At 42.2% G+C, this 17375-nt stretch overlaps 1 protein-coding gene across 1 annotated transcript in view; it reads left to right on the top strand.

The window, feature by feature from the left end:
* Window positions 1-4896: 4896 nt before the first annotated feature.
* The window catches only part of LOC139473502 (cylicin-1-like), a 90784-nt gene continuing 78305 nt past the window's right edge, over window positions 4897-17375 (top strand). The window contains exon 1 of the mRNA XM_071256125.1: window positions 4897-5569. Coding sequence (XP_071112226.1) covers window positions 5452-5569 — 118 coding nt within the window. The 5' untranslated portion in view covers window positions 4897-5451. The remainder of the gene's footprint in view (window positions 5570-17375) is intronic.

Below are 17375 nucleotides of genomic sequence, written 5' to 3'. Positions count from 1 at the left end.
GGGGGGCGTGCGGGGAGACGCGAGTAGTAACCTCTTCATAAATACAATGTTAAGTTATTAATCTCTCCACCTGGTTTAAAGATCGAGGAGTTGTGTTCAGGGTCGACGCAGTGTCGGGAGGTACCGTCATTTGGTGTGGAGTTATCATCTGATGCATATATAATAATAAACCATAAACGGAAACGTGTAGGTTTTGTCTAAAGAACGCTCTACTACACAAATACCCCAATGACCCACTATGTTACATATATAGCATATTACTATTAACCCAGATAGTCAGCATTCTACTTATAAATAAATTGGAAGTGACGCATTCGTATTTGATTGACTAACCGAGAGTTTATTATTCGTTCGTTTTCAGAAGCCTACAAATATAGGTGAACTGCTGTTTCCTGATTGGCTTATAGACAGACAATCGTTTATTAGTGCCTCACCTCTGTACATACATAAAACACCTTTGTACACCTTGACATAGATAGAAACCATTCAATGGAAGTTATCATAAATTTATACATAAATGCTATAAAGATGATATAGTAAAACGTTATCCATATACAAGATGCTTTCTACGATTAAGAATTGAAAAGCAGACTTTGACAATATAAAACACAAACTGAATTCACTGAAAATTAAACAAAGTTTGTCGATATCAGGTATTTCTAAACAATCATAAGATTTAGCAATACATTCATTTAAAAGAGTTGCCCTCATATCGTCGTATAATACGCAGTGAAACAAAACATGGACCCCGTCTTCTACGCTGTCATAACAGTGAAAACATTTTCTATTATGGACAGGTACACATTCGTACCCATCGGTTTCCACTCGAATAGGAGCCACGCCACACCTAAACTTGGCTAGTGTCGATCTATAGTTTCTGGGCATCTTATTTGAAACATAGTATTCTGTCCCATAGACTTGCTTGTAACATCGCTACATTCTCAATTTGTTAAGCACATTTCGCCCCTCTTCCTTTCTTAACATATCACTCCAACGGGTAATATTTTCGAATTCATACACCATTGTTCCACCTGTGTAAAAACAGAAAATTTATCAATAAAACCTGTTGCATTTAACAAGTGTCCTAAATCCATATTACTAAACTTCTTTATTACCCAACCATTCCATTTTTTACCAATATGTACAGCCTATTTATCATCCAAGTTAAACACGTTTGTTTAACCTACAAGGCATATTCTTAAGGCGACACCATTGTCTTGCTACACTTTTCCACTGTCTGACAACAGGCGGTATCCATCCCATGTCCCCATTTATAGCGACGTTAGGGGCGTTAGGATACGTCATAATTACCCCAGATAGCCACCCCGTAGTCAAGAACTGACCACACCACACTATCACAAAATTTGAAATAGGTTTGGAAATGCATACCGCTATTGTCTTAATATATCTATAAGGAGATTTCGCTGCTGAACGTTCCATTGCAGTAAAATCTAAGTGGTCTGTAAACAGTAGACCAAGATAATTATACTTAGCAGCAATGTCTAAAATCCTACATTAAAAACATGCTTCGTCTGTATAACAGACGGGTTTCTAAAATGGACAATTTTAGACTTTTCCTTATTGATCTCTATCTTATTTGAGCAACACCAAGTATGTAAATCAACTAACAGTAAACTGAGATCAGCTTCATTCTCAGCTAGCAACGCTAAATCATCCGCATATGCTAATGCTTCAATATTAAAATTATAGTGTATAGCCACCTTGTGCCGTGGTCTGCTACCAAACCGACCGCCACGTCTCATGCCATTTTCTATGTACCACTATGAACTCACCTCCTGAAAATCTTTGTACCGTCAACCTGAACTCCACCCTCTTGCTCCCACTCTGGTAAACAACGTGATGACGTAACAGATACGTGTAGTCGATCACTGGTTGGATCAGGGACTATCACCGATCATACTGGCCTAGTGTAGATTTAGTGCTTGTTTATCATCACTATGGTGGCCGAGAGGTGATACCGCTTCTTCGCCCTCACTTCGCCACGAGAAAGCGGTAAACAGATAGCGCGAGGCGAGAAAGCGACAACCATCTTCCCTCTCGGCCACCTTACATCACGCCACTTTGAACAATATTTCATTTATGTCACGACATTACAGCTTATTGTATGAAAAATGCCAAACGTGCATGTCGGGTAATCTATTATCCGAAGACCGGCAATGTTCGAATCCAATTTCTAATATCACTGTTATGATGTTGCTGGAAAATCGGCGTGAAACCATTCATTAACATTAACTCCACATATGAAAAAGACCCGTGAAGAGTCCGGTTAGAATTGGTCTTCAGCAACCCATGCTTGTCGAGGCGACTAACGGGATCGGGTGGTCGGGTGGTCCTGCTCCCTGACTTGGTAATAGGCTGATGCATGTCTGATCAAAAACAAACAATCAAGTTAACAGTGTTGTGTTCTGTGCTTTTATTACAAACACCTACATATGGAATCCTAGAAGGGACTTTGTCGCCCGTACAAAAGCAACCTATATGTATATTCATTATTAAACAAGAGCGCCACAACGCGACATTTGGGCCAATTGGTTGATGTAATATTGGTTGTGATATGAAAATATTTAGTAATTGCGCTTATCTTGAAGTTAACAACAGAATAAATACAGATGGCAAGCTGTACAAGCGATGATACCCGTGCGACACATTGCTCGATATATCGGTCGTCTGCTGCAAACAGGGGAGGTTACTCTAAGTCAACATCGTTTCTGTGGGAATCCATGTAACACAAGGATGAAATGCCGATGACTGATGTCGCCCGTTTGCTAGCAATATAACCATCGTCTCACAACTGATTCCAAGAACACTTGTGGCATCGATCGAAACCCGGCAGTGATTCCACATTGCAGTGAAGCGACCCATCATAAGCTGAGTGAACTACTTTATGTTTGGGCCGAATCCTTAAAACATTAAGACAAGACTGGTTATTCTCTTGCATTTTGTCATAACCAACTGAGATACCATGCCGCATTTTATAATGAATACAACAGTCAGACACAGTATACTCCGAGCCGACAAGTCCTTGTTTTTGTCCCTTCATGTGAGCGCCAGCAGGGTAACAACAAGTACCATCTTTTAACGTTTTTCGGTATGACGCGGCCGGGAATCGAACACCGGACCTTCCGCTCTATTCACTAGACCACGGAGGGGGTGTTGTCTGAACCAAGTTATGTGACATTCGTGTTATACATTTGCTGTTGCTGATCACGTCTGTACATAACTCTGTCTTTCTACTTCATTAAAGGGGCGGTCGGGTAGCCTAGTGGTTAAAGCGTTCGCTCGTCACGCCGAAGACCCGGATTCGATTCCCGACATGGGTACAATGTGTGAAGCCCATTTCTGGTGTCCCCCGCCGTGATATTGCTGGAATATTGCTAAAAGCGGCGTAAATCCACACTCACTCACTCACTAATCCAGCGTATTTTATGTACAAGTATACTCACCGCCAAAATAAACGCGAACCATAGGAACAAACAGAAAAGAATGTACATTAAGAAGAGATGTTTCCATTGTGTTCCACTTAGTGACAAAACTCACAATCAGGCGAGTGTGACCACAGAGTCTATATTCTTATCATGATGTGCTGCACGTGATTTCCAAACTTTATGCGCTAATCCTGCGAGAGACAAATGGTGCATCTCTGTTTGTCTGTTTGTTGCTCCGCAATATTCCAGCAATGTAACAGCGGTCTGTAAATAATCGAGTCTGGACCAGACAATCCAGTGATTGACATCATGAGCATCGATCCACGTAACTGGGATACGATGACATGCATCAACCAAGTCAGCGAGTCTGAACACGCGATCCCGTTCGTCACCTTTTATGACAAGCACATCCGCCTTTCACGGCAAGCATGGGTTGCTGAAGACCGATTCTACCCCGGTCCACACAACATGACAGAATGTTCGTTTCTGCATCGGCCAATCTAATATCTCTTGACTATGAATAATTCATATATTAACCAACATGTATGATATTCGCGTTTCTTTTGCCGGTGAGTATATTACATTAACAATATTACACTGGATAATCAAGGCTGCTCTAAAGGGGGTGGATATATTCATAAAGATGGTAGTCAGCAACGTTTTAACTATCAATGGTGGCTATATATCATAATCTACTTCGGCCCCGACAAACGTGGTTGACAGCATAAACGTCCCACACCATCGGGGTTCGATGAAACAAAATCACGAATTGTAATTATGTTCATGAGGTACTAGGTTATTTTTCTGTCCCGAAATACCCACCGTGTGGCGGGCTTTGGATAAAGAAGGGGTCTATCCTGCCCCAGAAAACCCAGTGTGTGACGGGCTTGGGATAAAGAAGGGGTCTATCCTGCCCCAGAAAACCCAGTGTGTGACGGGCTTGGGATAAAGAAGGGGTCTATCCTGCCCCAGAAAACCCAGTGTGTGACGGGCTTTGGATAAAGAAGGTGTCTATCCTGCCCCCGAAAACCCAGTGTGTGACGGGCTTGGGATAAAGGGGTATATTCTAGATTGGGATCCCAGCAAGAAAAAAAAAGTGTATGACTCCTTCTTGATCTATTCAGATAGTATTTCCGTATTTTATTCCCGTTAACCATTAACCGTTCCTTCAACTGAATAATCAATAGTCAAAGGTATCCTCAATCTCCATCAAACATGCATATCCTGACGATATGCACTATCTATTACCCTATAAAGCAGTCTGACATCCAGGCAATAAAAAGACAAATGAAGATATTTATTCAACTCTGACATAAATGCACATACATGTTGCCCTTTTCTTTAAAGAAGACGTGAAAGAGGCATACAACCATAAGTCTGTCTCATTCCATCAAGCAGAGCACGAGTGATGCTTCTAGCAGATGCACAGCAGTAAACACAGCAGATGAAGCAACGACTAACTGTAAGGAAATCACCCAAGCTGCACGTTTGGTGAGCCTCTTCCTTTCAATGCTGGCACACGCCCAAAGTAATGCACTTGTGTCTGATCCGCGCCTATCCCCGCCATGAAGGAAGAGAGCGGCAGAAAGCGAATCCGGTGAAAGTTATCTCATCTTCGCCCAGCTTGACCCGCTGCCGTGTGCCACAGTCTCCGCCGGCCGTTCATCAGGTCCAGCTTTCCCCCCTTCGAACCTGATATCAATCGAGGCGTTCTTAGTTACCTCTGCCGATCGTCTGCTCCAGAGGGACGTCTGCTCCACCCCTCCCAGAACTTGTCGTCTGCTACACCGAACGTGCATACGTGCTCTTTTCTATAGTCCTTTGATATTACCAGAGATGCGAGGTTATTTCGAGACGATGTAAGGAACCTTTCGATGCACGTTTGTTACACATGCTGTTTATTGGAGTATTGGAACACAACCACAGCAGACAAAAGCAGTTCCATCCGAACCGCGGTACCGCGAGGAGCGAGTGAGGAGGGGTGTGGGGGGCTCGCTATTTCAAAATGGCGGATGTTGAAAGTGAAGCAGACGATAAGTTTTCAAATGTGGATGTGGATAGTATCCTGTCCCGTGTTGGCCGTCGACCTCTAACTTTTGACAAGACCAGGTCTCTTTACAAAGGTAAGTTGCGAGCTCATTTGCACCACTCAACTCGTATATGTACATACGTTTGTTTACAATGTCCCATCTGTCAAACTTACCTCGGCGGAAGCCACATTGCCCTTGTAGCTCGCTAATGGCCTTTTAAGTCGAGGGAAAGTTTCACGTAACTTTTTATAACTTTTCTATTTTTGTTGATCATGTAAACTACACGTTTTGTTTGTTTTATTGGTATCCACTGGAGTTTGTGAACATTTAGAACACCCTAATGACAGATGATTTAGCTCAGTGGTGTATGGTGTGTGTCAATATATGATAGATGCTCACGAGAGTATAAACATTCAAATACCAGATGGCCGGTGTTGGTATCCTGGTATGCGTTGAGTGGGCCTCAGGCTAATTAGTTCTGTATGGCTAACATGAATCGCCTAACCTCTCCATCCAATGACCCCCACCACAGTTAGGAATGCAAACATCGGAGACCTCGTTTTTATGGTGTCTGCATACACTGATAGATGAAAACATTTTATCGATAAACATGTGTTTTGCATGGACATGCATCCTAACTATTGAAAGATTTTTCTTTGATTTGACAAAATATGGATGTTTATATAGGGTTTATATCTACACGTATATATACAATGTATAGTACATGGTATTTCATGTGTTCGTCTATCAATAGATATACGTATTTCTGTCTTTTCTTTCTACTTGTCTATCTTTTCACTTTTTAAATGAAATTTTTATGTTTATGTAAAATTGTATACCGCGTATAATTTCATAAATTAATGTTCTTGTGTTTGTGTTTCATCTTATCTCTCCACTTTGTACATACTGTCCACCACATATCCCAGACCTTTTGTACCATTATGTTTTATGCTGGTGGTTGCATATGATAAAGCTCTGAATACTAAGCTGTACAGGCCAGTTCGTCAGATACCGTGCAGACATGACATGTATTTTGTAGATCTTACTTAGAGCATGTCGATTCCCTTTTCAACCGCAGGCATTAAGAATCATTATCGTTCTCCGTGCTGCGGATACAGTGGGCATTGTCTGTCAGATATCTATATAGCTAAGAGCGCTTGGATAACTGCGCGTACCAACAATAGAACCAGTTATGTTGAGGAAACAGTTTCCAGAGACACTCTTGTTGTGATTCTGAAATAGGATATACAACAGGAACGTAACAGTTGGGCGTGGTCGCGCGTTAACCCTTCACATTTGTGTATATCCCGGTGTGAAACTGTTACGGTGTGTCTACGTGAACCAGTGGTTTAATAGACCAGACCGCCTCCGTGTTCTTGTGGGTAGAGTGTCTGCCAGGAGAGCCGAAAGTCGATGGTTCGATCCCCGGCCACGTCAAACCAAAAGACGTTAAAAGATTGTACTTGCTGTTACCCTGCCTGGAGATCGGCATTATGGGGTTCAAGAAGGAATGGTCGGCTTGGAGTCCAGTATATTGAGTCACACACACACGCACGCACGCGCGGGCGCGCACACACACACACACATACGCATTGCTACATAACTACAATAATCTTGAACGCGTTAACACAGTGTGATTGAGATGTACTCAGATAGTGTTCAATATTGCCGACACTCATTCCGGAAATTACAAACCACGAACCCCGAACCCCGACCAGGGCCAAGTTGATAGGATACATTTGTACGTGTATTAGGTTGTCAAGTTTTGTATTAAGATATATACGATATTAAACGTCGCGTTCAAGATTATTTCACTCATACAGTGATGTACGTTTGTGGCTACTTGTCCGGTGCTTTTATAGTGCTATCCCACTGAGATACCATGCCGCAGTTGAACATATATATAATTTTATTACATATATACACAGACGCCGTGAAGATCCGGGTTAGAATAGGTCTTCAGCAACCCATGCTTGTCGTTAGAGGTGGCCAACGGGATCGGGTGGTTAGACTCGCAGACTTGGTCAATGCACGTCAACGTATCCCGACACAGTAGATCGATGCTCATGATGTCAGTCACTGTTATGTCCGGTCAAGATTCGATTATTTACAGACCGTCGCCATATAACTGAAATATTGCTGACCAAGGCGTTAAACAACAGACAAACACACATGTCTAAATATACCTTTATTGATATTCATTCAGCAGTGATATATATAGGGTTGGGGTTGGGGTTAGGGTTGGGGTTGGGGTTGGGGATGGAGGTGTGGTGGAGTGGAATAACTTCTACAAGAATATATACGGGGAAAATAGGCTTCGCCAAATGGTAACCCATATGATCCTAGGAGACTGTGTGTTGGTGAAGCTGTCCCGAAATTATTCCTTGACAGTACCATACTCCTGTAAGTGGCTTGGACGGGGGTTCTTGCTTGGTTTTGCAGTCTCCAAAATGGTAAAAATGTACGACCAGCTCCACTTTCGTATTTGCACCAAACATAAAGCTGACAGGCTTGATATAACTGGAACATTGTTCAAAGGCGCTTCACCAAATCCACTCACCTCTGTCGCAGTAAATATGGATATTTTCCTCCATTTCAGTAATGACATATATATCACAGATGAAACGAACTAGCCTCTCACAAGTCCGATGGAACGGTTTTTATAAGAATTGTAATCAGAATAAGGCATCAGCTGTTCAACCATCCAGCTGAATCTGTCTGGGTGACACATTCTGTCTCCAGGACCAGTAGACACTAGCGGACATACAGGAGAAATCTAATTCCTCGCTGCTGAATCAATACGACCCGAGACGGGACAGAGAAATATAGGGAGAGGGGGTTGTAAACATGTGGTAGAATTTATGCAATCTGCACGTATACATCCCTTAAATGTACTTTGCCAAATTGTTGGCCCTTTTTTGTACATGGGACTGATTCCTTCCGTCTGGGTTACAACTGTTACTATATAAGTAGACAAAAGACCGCTGTGACCCAGTCTGTGATCTGTCTAGTGAATATTCGTATTGGTTAAATAAATATTATTCTCCGATAGCATCAGACGTGTGCTGCCAGGCTTAATCAACAGACAGTCGTTATGAGATAAAGCATCCAAGATCCATGTATTGTTAGCATTGCTCATGATGTAAGTTTGGATCATTATGAGTGTTGCTATAACTGAAAATTATACTTGCAGTAACCACGGCTACGATTACCTTTGTGTGTGTTTCGTGATCATAATTGGTGTATTTATATCAATTTCATATTATCATAATATCATACATCATTCATTTCGTTTACCTTACACTCAATATTTCTTCTCTTCTCGTTTTGTTTCTACCCTGAATTATTTCTGAATAGTTTACTTGCCTTTGCATGTGTGTGTGACGGATGCCACCGTACGGACAGTATACGCTCATCCTTTCGCGAACACCTGGTGTCACCACTAATTGACAGTGTTCGTTTATATGATCATGGGACTAGTTTTGTCGTTAATATTTCGGAACCGGCGCCCGATATTTGACACGGTCAGTTTGGAACTATATAATATCCGATGTATAAAAAAACTCACACTCTCGTTGTCGGGAACAAGGCATCTGCGCATAATTGTTGAATTTCGCTAACAAACACCAGGCCCACTTGCACAAAGTGATCTTTGTGCTACGACTATTGTAAGCCAATGTTAAAGTATGGAGTTACGATCATCTTAGCGCTAAGATCGCTTTGTGCAAGTGGGCCCTGGGGCCTGTTCAACAAAGCGATCTCAGGGCTATGATTGTTGAAGCCTATGTTAAAGTATGGAGTTACGATCATCTTAGCGCTAAGATCGCTTTGTGGAAGTGGGCCCTGGTGCCTTCACTATCTGATAGTGATTTATTAAATAAATGCATGTCCATGTTCATAGTCGGAATAGCGCAGTTGACTTATTGCACTATTGCAGTTGCGATATGTGTTATTATTGAAATGGTGTCTCTCGCTTTTATTTACACACTGCTCTACGAGCAGAAACATAAAACACCGTGACGTCAAATGTTGACTTGTGTCTCCGCTCTAAGGATAAGGTCGCCGCATGAACAGGCCGAAAGAAACTTTGAAGTATTGCTTTAGAACTAACCCATCGGTGAAACTACGCTCGTGGCCTCAAGGAATGTGCGTTCGCCTGCCACATACGTGGTTCGATTCCCAACAAAACATGTATTACGATCAACCCGCAAAGGTGTAGACATAATGAGGGAACTCTTTAGCTACACAGATCGTACTCGTGGTCTATACACTTGGCGTCATCACAAATTTTCAGTGATCCATTCAAATAGTTTTCAAAACTATTTTGCTTTTACGCCCAATGGAAACCGTTTCGCCAGATAATTCTCTAATATTTCTCTGACCTTGACGTTTTTTATTTAATTGAACATAGCGTAAATAGATATTATAATAAGTACACAACAAACAATCAATTACTTTATCTCCCATTATGTAATGGCGGTGTCGAGGACGACCGCGCTCTCTGACACGGGTAAGTTAGCCTTGCTGCAAGGCTGTACTGAAAGAATAATCCATGGATATGTAGTAATTCTATCCTCCTAATAGGCAAGTCTAGATATATGGAAAAGATTCCAGTCTCTTATAGGGACAACATGTTTTTTTTTACATAATCCAGAACTTATGATTCAAACTAATAATTATTGCCTCAGAGACTTGAGCAAGTCAACGAGCAAGTACACGGAGCGAGATGGAGATGCTTCTATCTCGAGTGATGAAGTATTGCACCTCCGCTGATTACCCCAAGTAGCCGAAAGTGCTCGGAGACTAATTTGATCGCGCGATAATTGAGGTTCCTGGAAGGAGTTGACACAAGGTGTTAAGAAACAGTTACTAGGGATTATTACTGTCGCTGTTTGATCGTACTTGATTTGGCTTGTTATTGTAAGGGTTAAACAGTGTTTGTGTGATAATAAGGGTAATTCTGGATCATACTTATGAATTTCAAAATTATGTTGATATGCATAGCTGGAATTATAAGGTCAATATCAAATTGGTTCGCTAATAACGCCCGATTAATATGCTAGAAAATTAAAGGATTAACCTATTACTCAGCAATGCTTATTCTGATGGTTATTAAGTACTCCACGGTAAACGTAACACAGATCACATAAGTCAATATTTGTGTGGGTGCTGCTTTCGAAACACATAAATCGAAACACTTTATTTTATTATGGTGTTTGTTCTAGATTTAAAGTGTACTTGTTTTTAATTGGAGCTTAAAATCTTTCAAAATGTCAAATCATTAACTGACACTGTTCATTACATAAGTTATGAAATGTTTCTTTTCTCCCTCTAACAAGGAGGGCCGCCTCCGTGGCCTAGTGGTAGAGCGTCCGCCCGGAGAGCGAAAGGTGCAGAGTTCGATCCCCGGCCACGTTAAAAGATAGTACTTGTTGTTACCCTGTCAGTATACTGTGTCTGAGTGGGGTATTCATGTTAAACTGCGCCATGGTATCTCAGTGAGCTAGCACTATAAATCGGCATCAGTCCGGACTATTACAAGCAGCCATACAAACACACACACGAACATGCACGTCGCTATATAAGTGCAATAATCTTGGACGCGTTGTTAAACCCCATTTCACCTCACCTCTAACAAGGATGTACTTCGAATTCTGACAGCAGTTTGAAAGGGAAATAACATTTAAGTCGTGCGTTAAACCGACACCAAGCAACACTGCCTGGCCTGAGGTGGTTTCATGAGTAGGCGTTCAAAAGATTGATCAGTTTGAAATATAATCCGTTGGTTGTCGATAAAAACATTATCTCAATTACGTTGCATATAAAATCTTTCAGTCCGATTGGTCTCCCAACGCCAACCTTTGGCTGCTACATGTTTATCTCTGCATCATCGGACAGTGAATATCGTTTGCACTTGTTTTTCAACAAAGGTCAAGAATAACATCCTGGTCCGGTTGCGTCCCTGTCCATTGTTATTTCGAAGATAGGCAACTGTCTGAGAGCTATCACTGCGATGTTGTGTAAGCAGCCACAACACCAAGTCCTCATTTATTACCCTATCCATGCGGTTAATCAAAAATGTCGAAAGTTTAATAGAAGACCTTTGTGTGGAACAATAATAACACATTATTTCATGTTTATACATATGTTTTATCAATAGTCTTAGGTGTTGCCATGGCGGCGGCCTTGATATGTCTGCGTGAGTTCAACGTTTGTGAGAGAAAGACTGCTCTATTACGCTTACACAATGAACACTGTGTTTATATTGGTTCATTCTCATGGAGGGGCGGTCGGGTTGCCCAGTGGTTAAAGGGTTCGCTCGTCACGCCGAAGACCCGGGTGCGATTCCCGACATGGGTACAATGTGTGAAGCCGACTTCTGGTGTTCCCTGCCGTGGTATTGCTGGAATATTGCTAAAAGCGGCGTAAAACCATACTCACTCACTCATTTTCATAGATATCGGTGTTACCAGCGTTCGACATAGCTATCTGTCCCTGTCTCGGGGTCAGTAATATCACAGCTGCATCTATATTGTGTAGTCTGGACCAGGCAAACCCGTGGTCGATATTATGAGCAACGGTAGACACCGTCGAGGCACGATGGCACGCAAACAGTCTAGTCAAATATCCTGACTACCCGATCTAGAGTCTAGATCCTTTGGACGCTCTCTCCAGGGAACCACACGGGGTATATCATACATAAATCTTTAAGCTTTGCAAATATCACCCTGCACTTTTCCTTGGAAAAGCTTAAAGGTATTACATCTCCTCATGTATGTTCGACTCCTGAACACCACAGTTTGTCGTGGCTGTGGAACTTTGTGAAAGTACGTCCGGTTTAATGAATACGTCTCTAGTGACAGCCCTCATTCCATCTACATGCTTGACTTCATATCGGACTATGCGCCACTGGAATTGCTTAACTCGGAGCCTGGCCATGGTGATTCAACAACAATCGATTTCCTGCCACTGTCTCAGCAAGTATAAGTCATCTATCTGTGCAGACATTGTTTAGGTTCAACCTGCGTGTTCAGTTTCACAATAACATGTTGTCTATTGCTAGACACTGAAGATATTTTAGTCCCAGATCATTCGGAGAACAAGGAGCTTTGAAAACACTATCTATTATACAATGTGTAAAATTATCCGAATGAATGAAAACGATTCCTTTTGCTTTTGAAATTACGTACATTCAGTTATTTTTCTTCATCATATTTGCAAGTACCTTCACTACGTGTTTTAAGATTGGTATATGCAAGACCATTTTTTTCTTCAGAAACTATCTACCTTTTAAGGTTTATAGGCATCACACTACAAAGAAAACATATTTGTAAAAAATCTCCGCCTTCAACAAAATCAGAAAGTCGCTGGCCTAATCAGCGCTAATACAAGTTTGTGCATGTGGGCCCCTCTGTCAGGAAGGGTGATTTGCATCTTCGTTCTGTGTTGGCCCAGCCATGGCTAATAGGAACATACTGTTTTGGGTGAATGAACATGTTTGTTGTGTATCTTATCAGGAATCTTAATTGCAAACCTGTTTCCATGGAGACGAATCATGCTACTTGGGAGTGTACAAGGCCACTGTTTACTTTATTACTCATATTCCGGTAGGGATGTTTATAAATATTCCGTTCTCTACAGTCACGTGTCTGGAGCTGTACTTGATCGTGTTCAAACTTCCTTCTGTTTATATGAGAAACGTCGGTTAACACATCCTTCTGTTTGTATGAGAATAGTCGGTTAACACATCCTTCTGTCGAGGCTGGGATCAATCCGTTAAGACCTTTTGTCAAGGTGGAACAGACCGTTAGGACAACCACTTGTCAAGGTCGAATTGTTCGTTAAGACATCCTTTCTTAAGGGGGAACAGTCTGTGAAGCCATTCTTTCGTTGAGGTGGAACAGTCTGTTTAGACATTTTTTGTTAAGGGGGAACAGTCTGCATGGCCATCCTTCCGTTGAGGTGGAACAGTCTGTTTAGACATCTTTCTGTCAAGGTAGAACATTCCGTTTAGCCATCCTTTCGTTGTGGTGGAACAGTCTATTAAGAAATCTTTTTGTCAAGGTGGAAAAAAAACATTGCCGCGCCGTGAAACGGTTATGGACATTCTATACATCATGTTCATTTAGATTGAGCAGTCAAAGTTTGCTCAGGATTCACCACACCTAACGCGACCTCCTATGGTTGTGGCCTAAGATGGTGATCTGATACAATATGTGATGTTTATGAGATTGCATTCAAATGAACTGGTAATACGACTAATACCTTTGAGCAATTTAATGGCAACGTCTGCATATGCTTCACTTACAAATGTAAGCAAAACTATTGTACTAAATAGTTTTATCCCTGTATATACGACTATGTAACTACCTACACATGAAAGGTATGTTTTTTAGAAAGGTAAGGGCTCTTATATCCCCAGTTCTTGCACTGTTGATATTCTATGCAGCCTGACCTCTATATGTTTTGGCACTATCTTTCACCTCGCCACAGCGCGTAAGGAGAAAGGCGTATGATTACCAACAGCATGTGAAGTGGCTTCCTGACACCTATCGGCGGTCACTGTGTTGAAATAGATACCTCTGAGTAGTCGCTAGGCTGTTCCGGCAGAGTTAATGCTAGCAAGGTGAGATCTGGAGAAACGGAGAGAAATAAACAGTCCAACAAATCTTCATTATATACAGCAGCCCGCTGACTAGTCCTACAGTCGAATCAACTCGAGATGGAACATGGCAGGGAGACGTGTACATGAGACGACACATCTCGGTTTGTTTCCCCAGTAAGCGGGAACACTTGTGTGGGTGTGATAGCTATCCTGCAAATCACCGATAGGTGAGTTACATAATTCATATATAGGAATAAATGAGTGAATCTCAGTTCTTCTGTTTCTCTGGGGGTGATAAAGTGTCATCACCTCTTCAGTGATACGTAGTCAACATTTATTTGGTTATTTTCAGATGTGTTTAGTGCAGAATTAATTGAACAAATAACACCCTACCAAACTTTTGATTAGTTTTGGGGAACCTTCCAGAACCAAATTGAGAAGGTATCCGGAAACCCTCCGGCGCCAAATTGAGAAGGTATCCGGAAACCTTCCGGTACCAAATTGAAAGTTATCCAGAGACCTTAGCTTCCGGTGCCAAATTGGAAGGTATCCAGCAACCTTCCGGTGCCAAATTGAGAATGTATCCGGAAACCTTCCGGTGCCAAACTGGAAGGTATCCAGCAACCTTCCGGTGCCAAATTGAGAATGTATCCGGAAACCTTCCGGTGCCAAATTGGAAGGTATCCAGCAACCTTCCGGTGCCAAATTGGAAGGTATCCAGCAACCTTCCGGTGCCAAATTGGAAGGTATCCAGCAACCTTCCGGTGCCAAATTAAGAAGGTATCCGGAATCCGTCCGGTGCCAAATGGAAAGGTATCCAGCAACCTTCCGGTGCCAAATTGGAAGGTATCCAGCAACCTTCCGGTGCCAAATTAAGAAGGTATCCGGAATCCGTCCGGTAACAAATGGAAAGGTATCCGGAAACCTTCTGGAAACAAATTGGGAAGGTAGTACATGCAGCCCTTGTATATATGGTATCAAACGCCTACATGTATGTATAAATATTGCGTGATGCAAGTAAAGGTACGCACACCAGACAACGTAACATCAACGCTGGATGTAATCTGCCAACTTCTAACCTTTAAGACTTGTCCCGGTTGTGGTGTAACGCAAGCAACCTGCACCTTGCTGATTCATCCAAGAGCCTACCACGGCCGTAATAAACTCGCGACGATGGACATTGATCTCGATATGTGTCTAACGAGAGACGCACTGACGTTAAAGGACTCAGTTTAGAGGCCCTAGCATTACATCGAAATGGTAATTGATGTTAGCTCATGCTGTAATGCGCTCAGACAAGGACGTATCGACAACTGGTGTCGATTTCACATGACGTTGGATGCCGAGTGGAGCACGTTGGTATACAACTAATGGCTGTTTCGGTTTTAATGTAGACATAACGTGCCCTAATTGTCGCGTGACTCAAGACTCTAAGCTCGTTACAGTTCCTCAAAATTATGCGATGTTTTTTTTTGGTTTCATGCTCGTGGTTCTTCGTAAGATGATTTAATGACTCAGATATATACAAGTTTCACGCAAGCCATCAGTTTGACATTTTCTTCGGTGTGAGATATAAGCCAAAGTGTTTAAAATATATTTGTTTTCAAGTATGAAAGTTCATCGCACAGTTGCAAGAAGTTCGGGTAAAATGGAATTATTACACTCATGGCATGTTATCGACTAAGACTTAGTTTCTGAAAATATACAATTTGTAAAGGAACGAGCAATTACATTTATATAGAGAGAAGCCCCATTTGGATTTACCTGTGTAAAATCTAGACTTGCTTCATTTAGAGCTATACCTTTACTGTAAGGTCTGGGCAAAAGGGAAAATAATATGGTTCGGTTACTGTGAGACAGACTTGGAGTGTGAGGTAAATGCATTCGATCCCCGGCCGCGTCATACCAAAAGACGTTAAAAGATGGTACTTGTTGTTACCCTGTCTGGCGCTCGGCATTAAGGGGCTAAAACAAGAACTGGTAGGCTCGGAGTCAGTATACTGTGTCTGAATGGGGTATTCATGTTAAACTGCGGCATGATATCTCAGTGGTCCAGCACTATTAATCGGCATCAGTCCGGACTAGTACAAGCAGCCACACACACACACACACAAACGCGCATGCACGTCGCTATATAAGTGCAATATTCTTGGACAAGACGTTAAACCCCATTTCATCTTACCTGACCTGATAATAAACTACTCAAAAGAAATCAAACAACACCCGATTCTCTCATATACTATAGTTACTCTGTCATGGCATGGATATACATGTATATGTGAGCTCCTCTGTCGTACGAAAGAGACACATTCAATGCAGTCACTTGTACCTTATGGCGCACACTCAGCTATAATTGACAACAACGCATAATACCCGTGAAGATCCGGGTCAGAATAGGTCTTCAGCCGTGAAAGGCAACTATGCTTGTCGTAAGAGGCGACTAACGGGATCGGGTGGCCGGGCTCCCAGACTTTGTTGATGCATGTCACCGTATGCCAATTGGGTGGATCGATGCTCATGATATCGATCACTGGATTGTCATATAGCTGGAATATTGCGGCATTAAAAAACAAACAAAGAAACAACAACGCATTTAGAAAATAGTCAGGAGTCGGAAAGTCTCTAAATAAAGTTTAAATAACTTATTACTACGTGAAACTCTCCACCAGATCTTGTGGAAAAAATAAACAGAAGCGTAATTGCAACATGCTTACATTAAATGAGATACATTTCTTTCAAAATCTGTTTTGTTGCATCGGTGGCCCAGTCGCCTAAGGCGCCGCAATTCGCCGTGCAGTGCTGCGTGCCTCAGCCGTGCCAGACACCTGTGACCTTAGGTTCGAATCCTAAATTCCCTGATTATATTTCTGGATTTGTTAGCATCATACCCATAACCTCAACACCCACAGAAAGGAGGTATTATAATTGTAATACTGTTCAAAGCACAGTTAACCCTCACTCTTCATGGATCGGAGGGGGCGGTCGGGTAGCCTAGTCGTTAAAGAGTTTGCTTGTCACGCCAAAGACCCGGGTTCGATTCCCGACATGGGTACAATGTGTGAAACCCATTTCTGGTGTCCCCCGCCTTGATATTGCTGGAATATTGCTAAAAGCGGCGTAAAACCATACTCATTCACTCATGGATCGGAGACCAGGGCCCACTTGCACAAAGCGATCGTAACTCCCATACTTTAACATAGGCGTACAATAGTCGTAGCGCTAAGATCGCTTTGTGCAAGTGGGCCCTGGTTGAACGTGTCTGTGATGATACCCCAATGACGCTAACCGTTGCTT

The sequence above is a fragment of the Haliotis cracherodii genome, unplaced genomic scaffold (assembly GCF_022045235.1).
Source record: "Haliotis cracherodii isolate W230 unplaced genomic scaffold, xgHalCrac1.p SCAF_1, whole genome shotgun sequence".
NCBI lineage: Eukaryota > Metazoa > Mollusca > Gastropoda > Lepetellida > Haliotidae > Haliotis > Haliotis cracherodii.
Note: the sequence above shows the minus strand (reverse complement) of the source record. Positions and strands in the feature narration are given on the sequence as shown.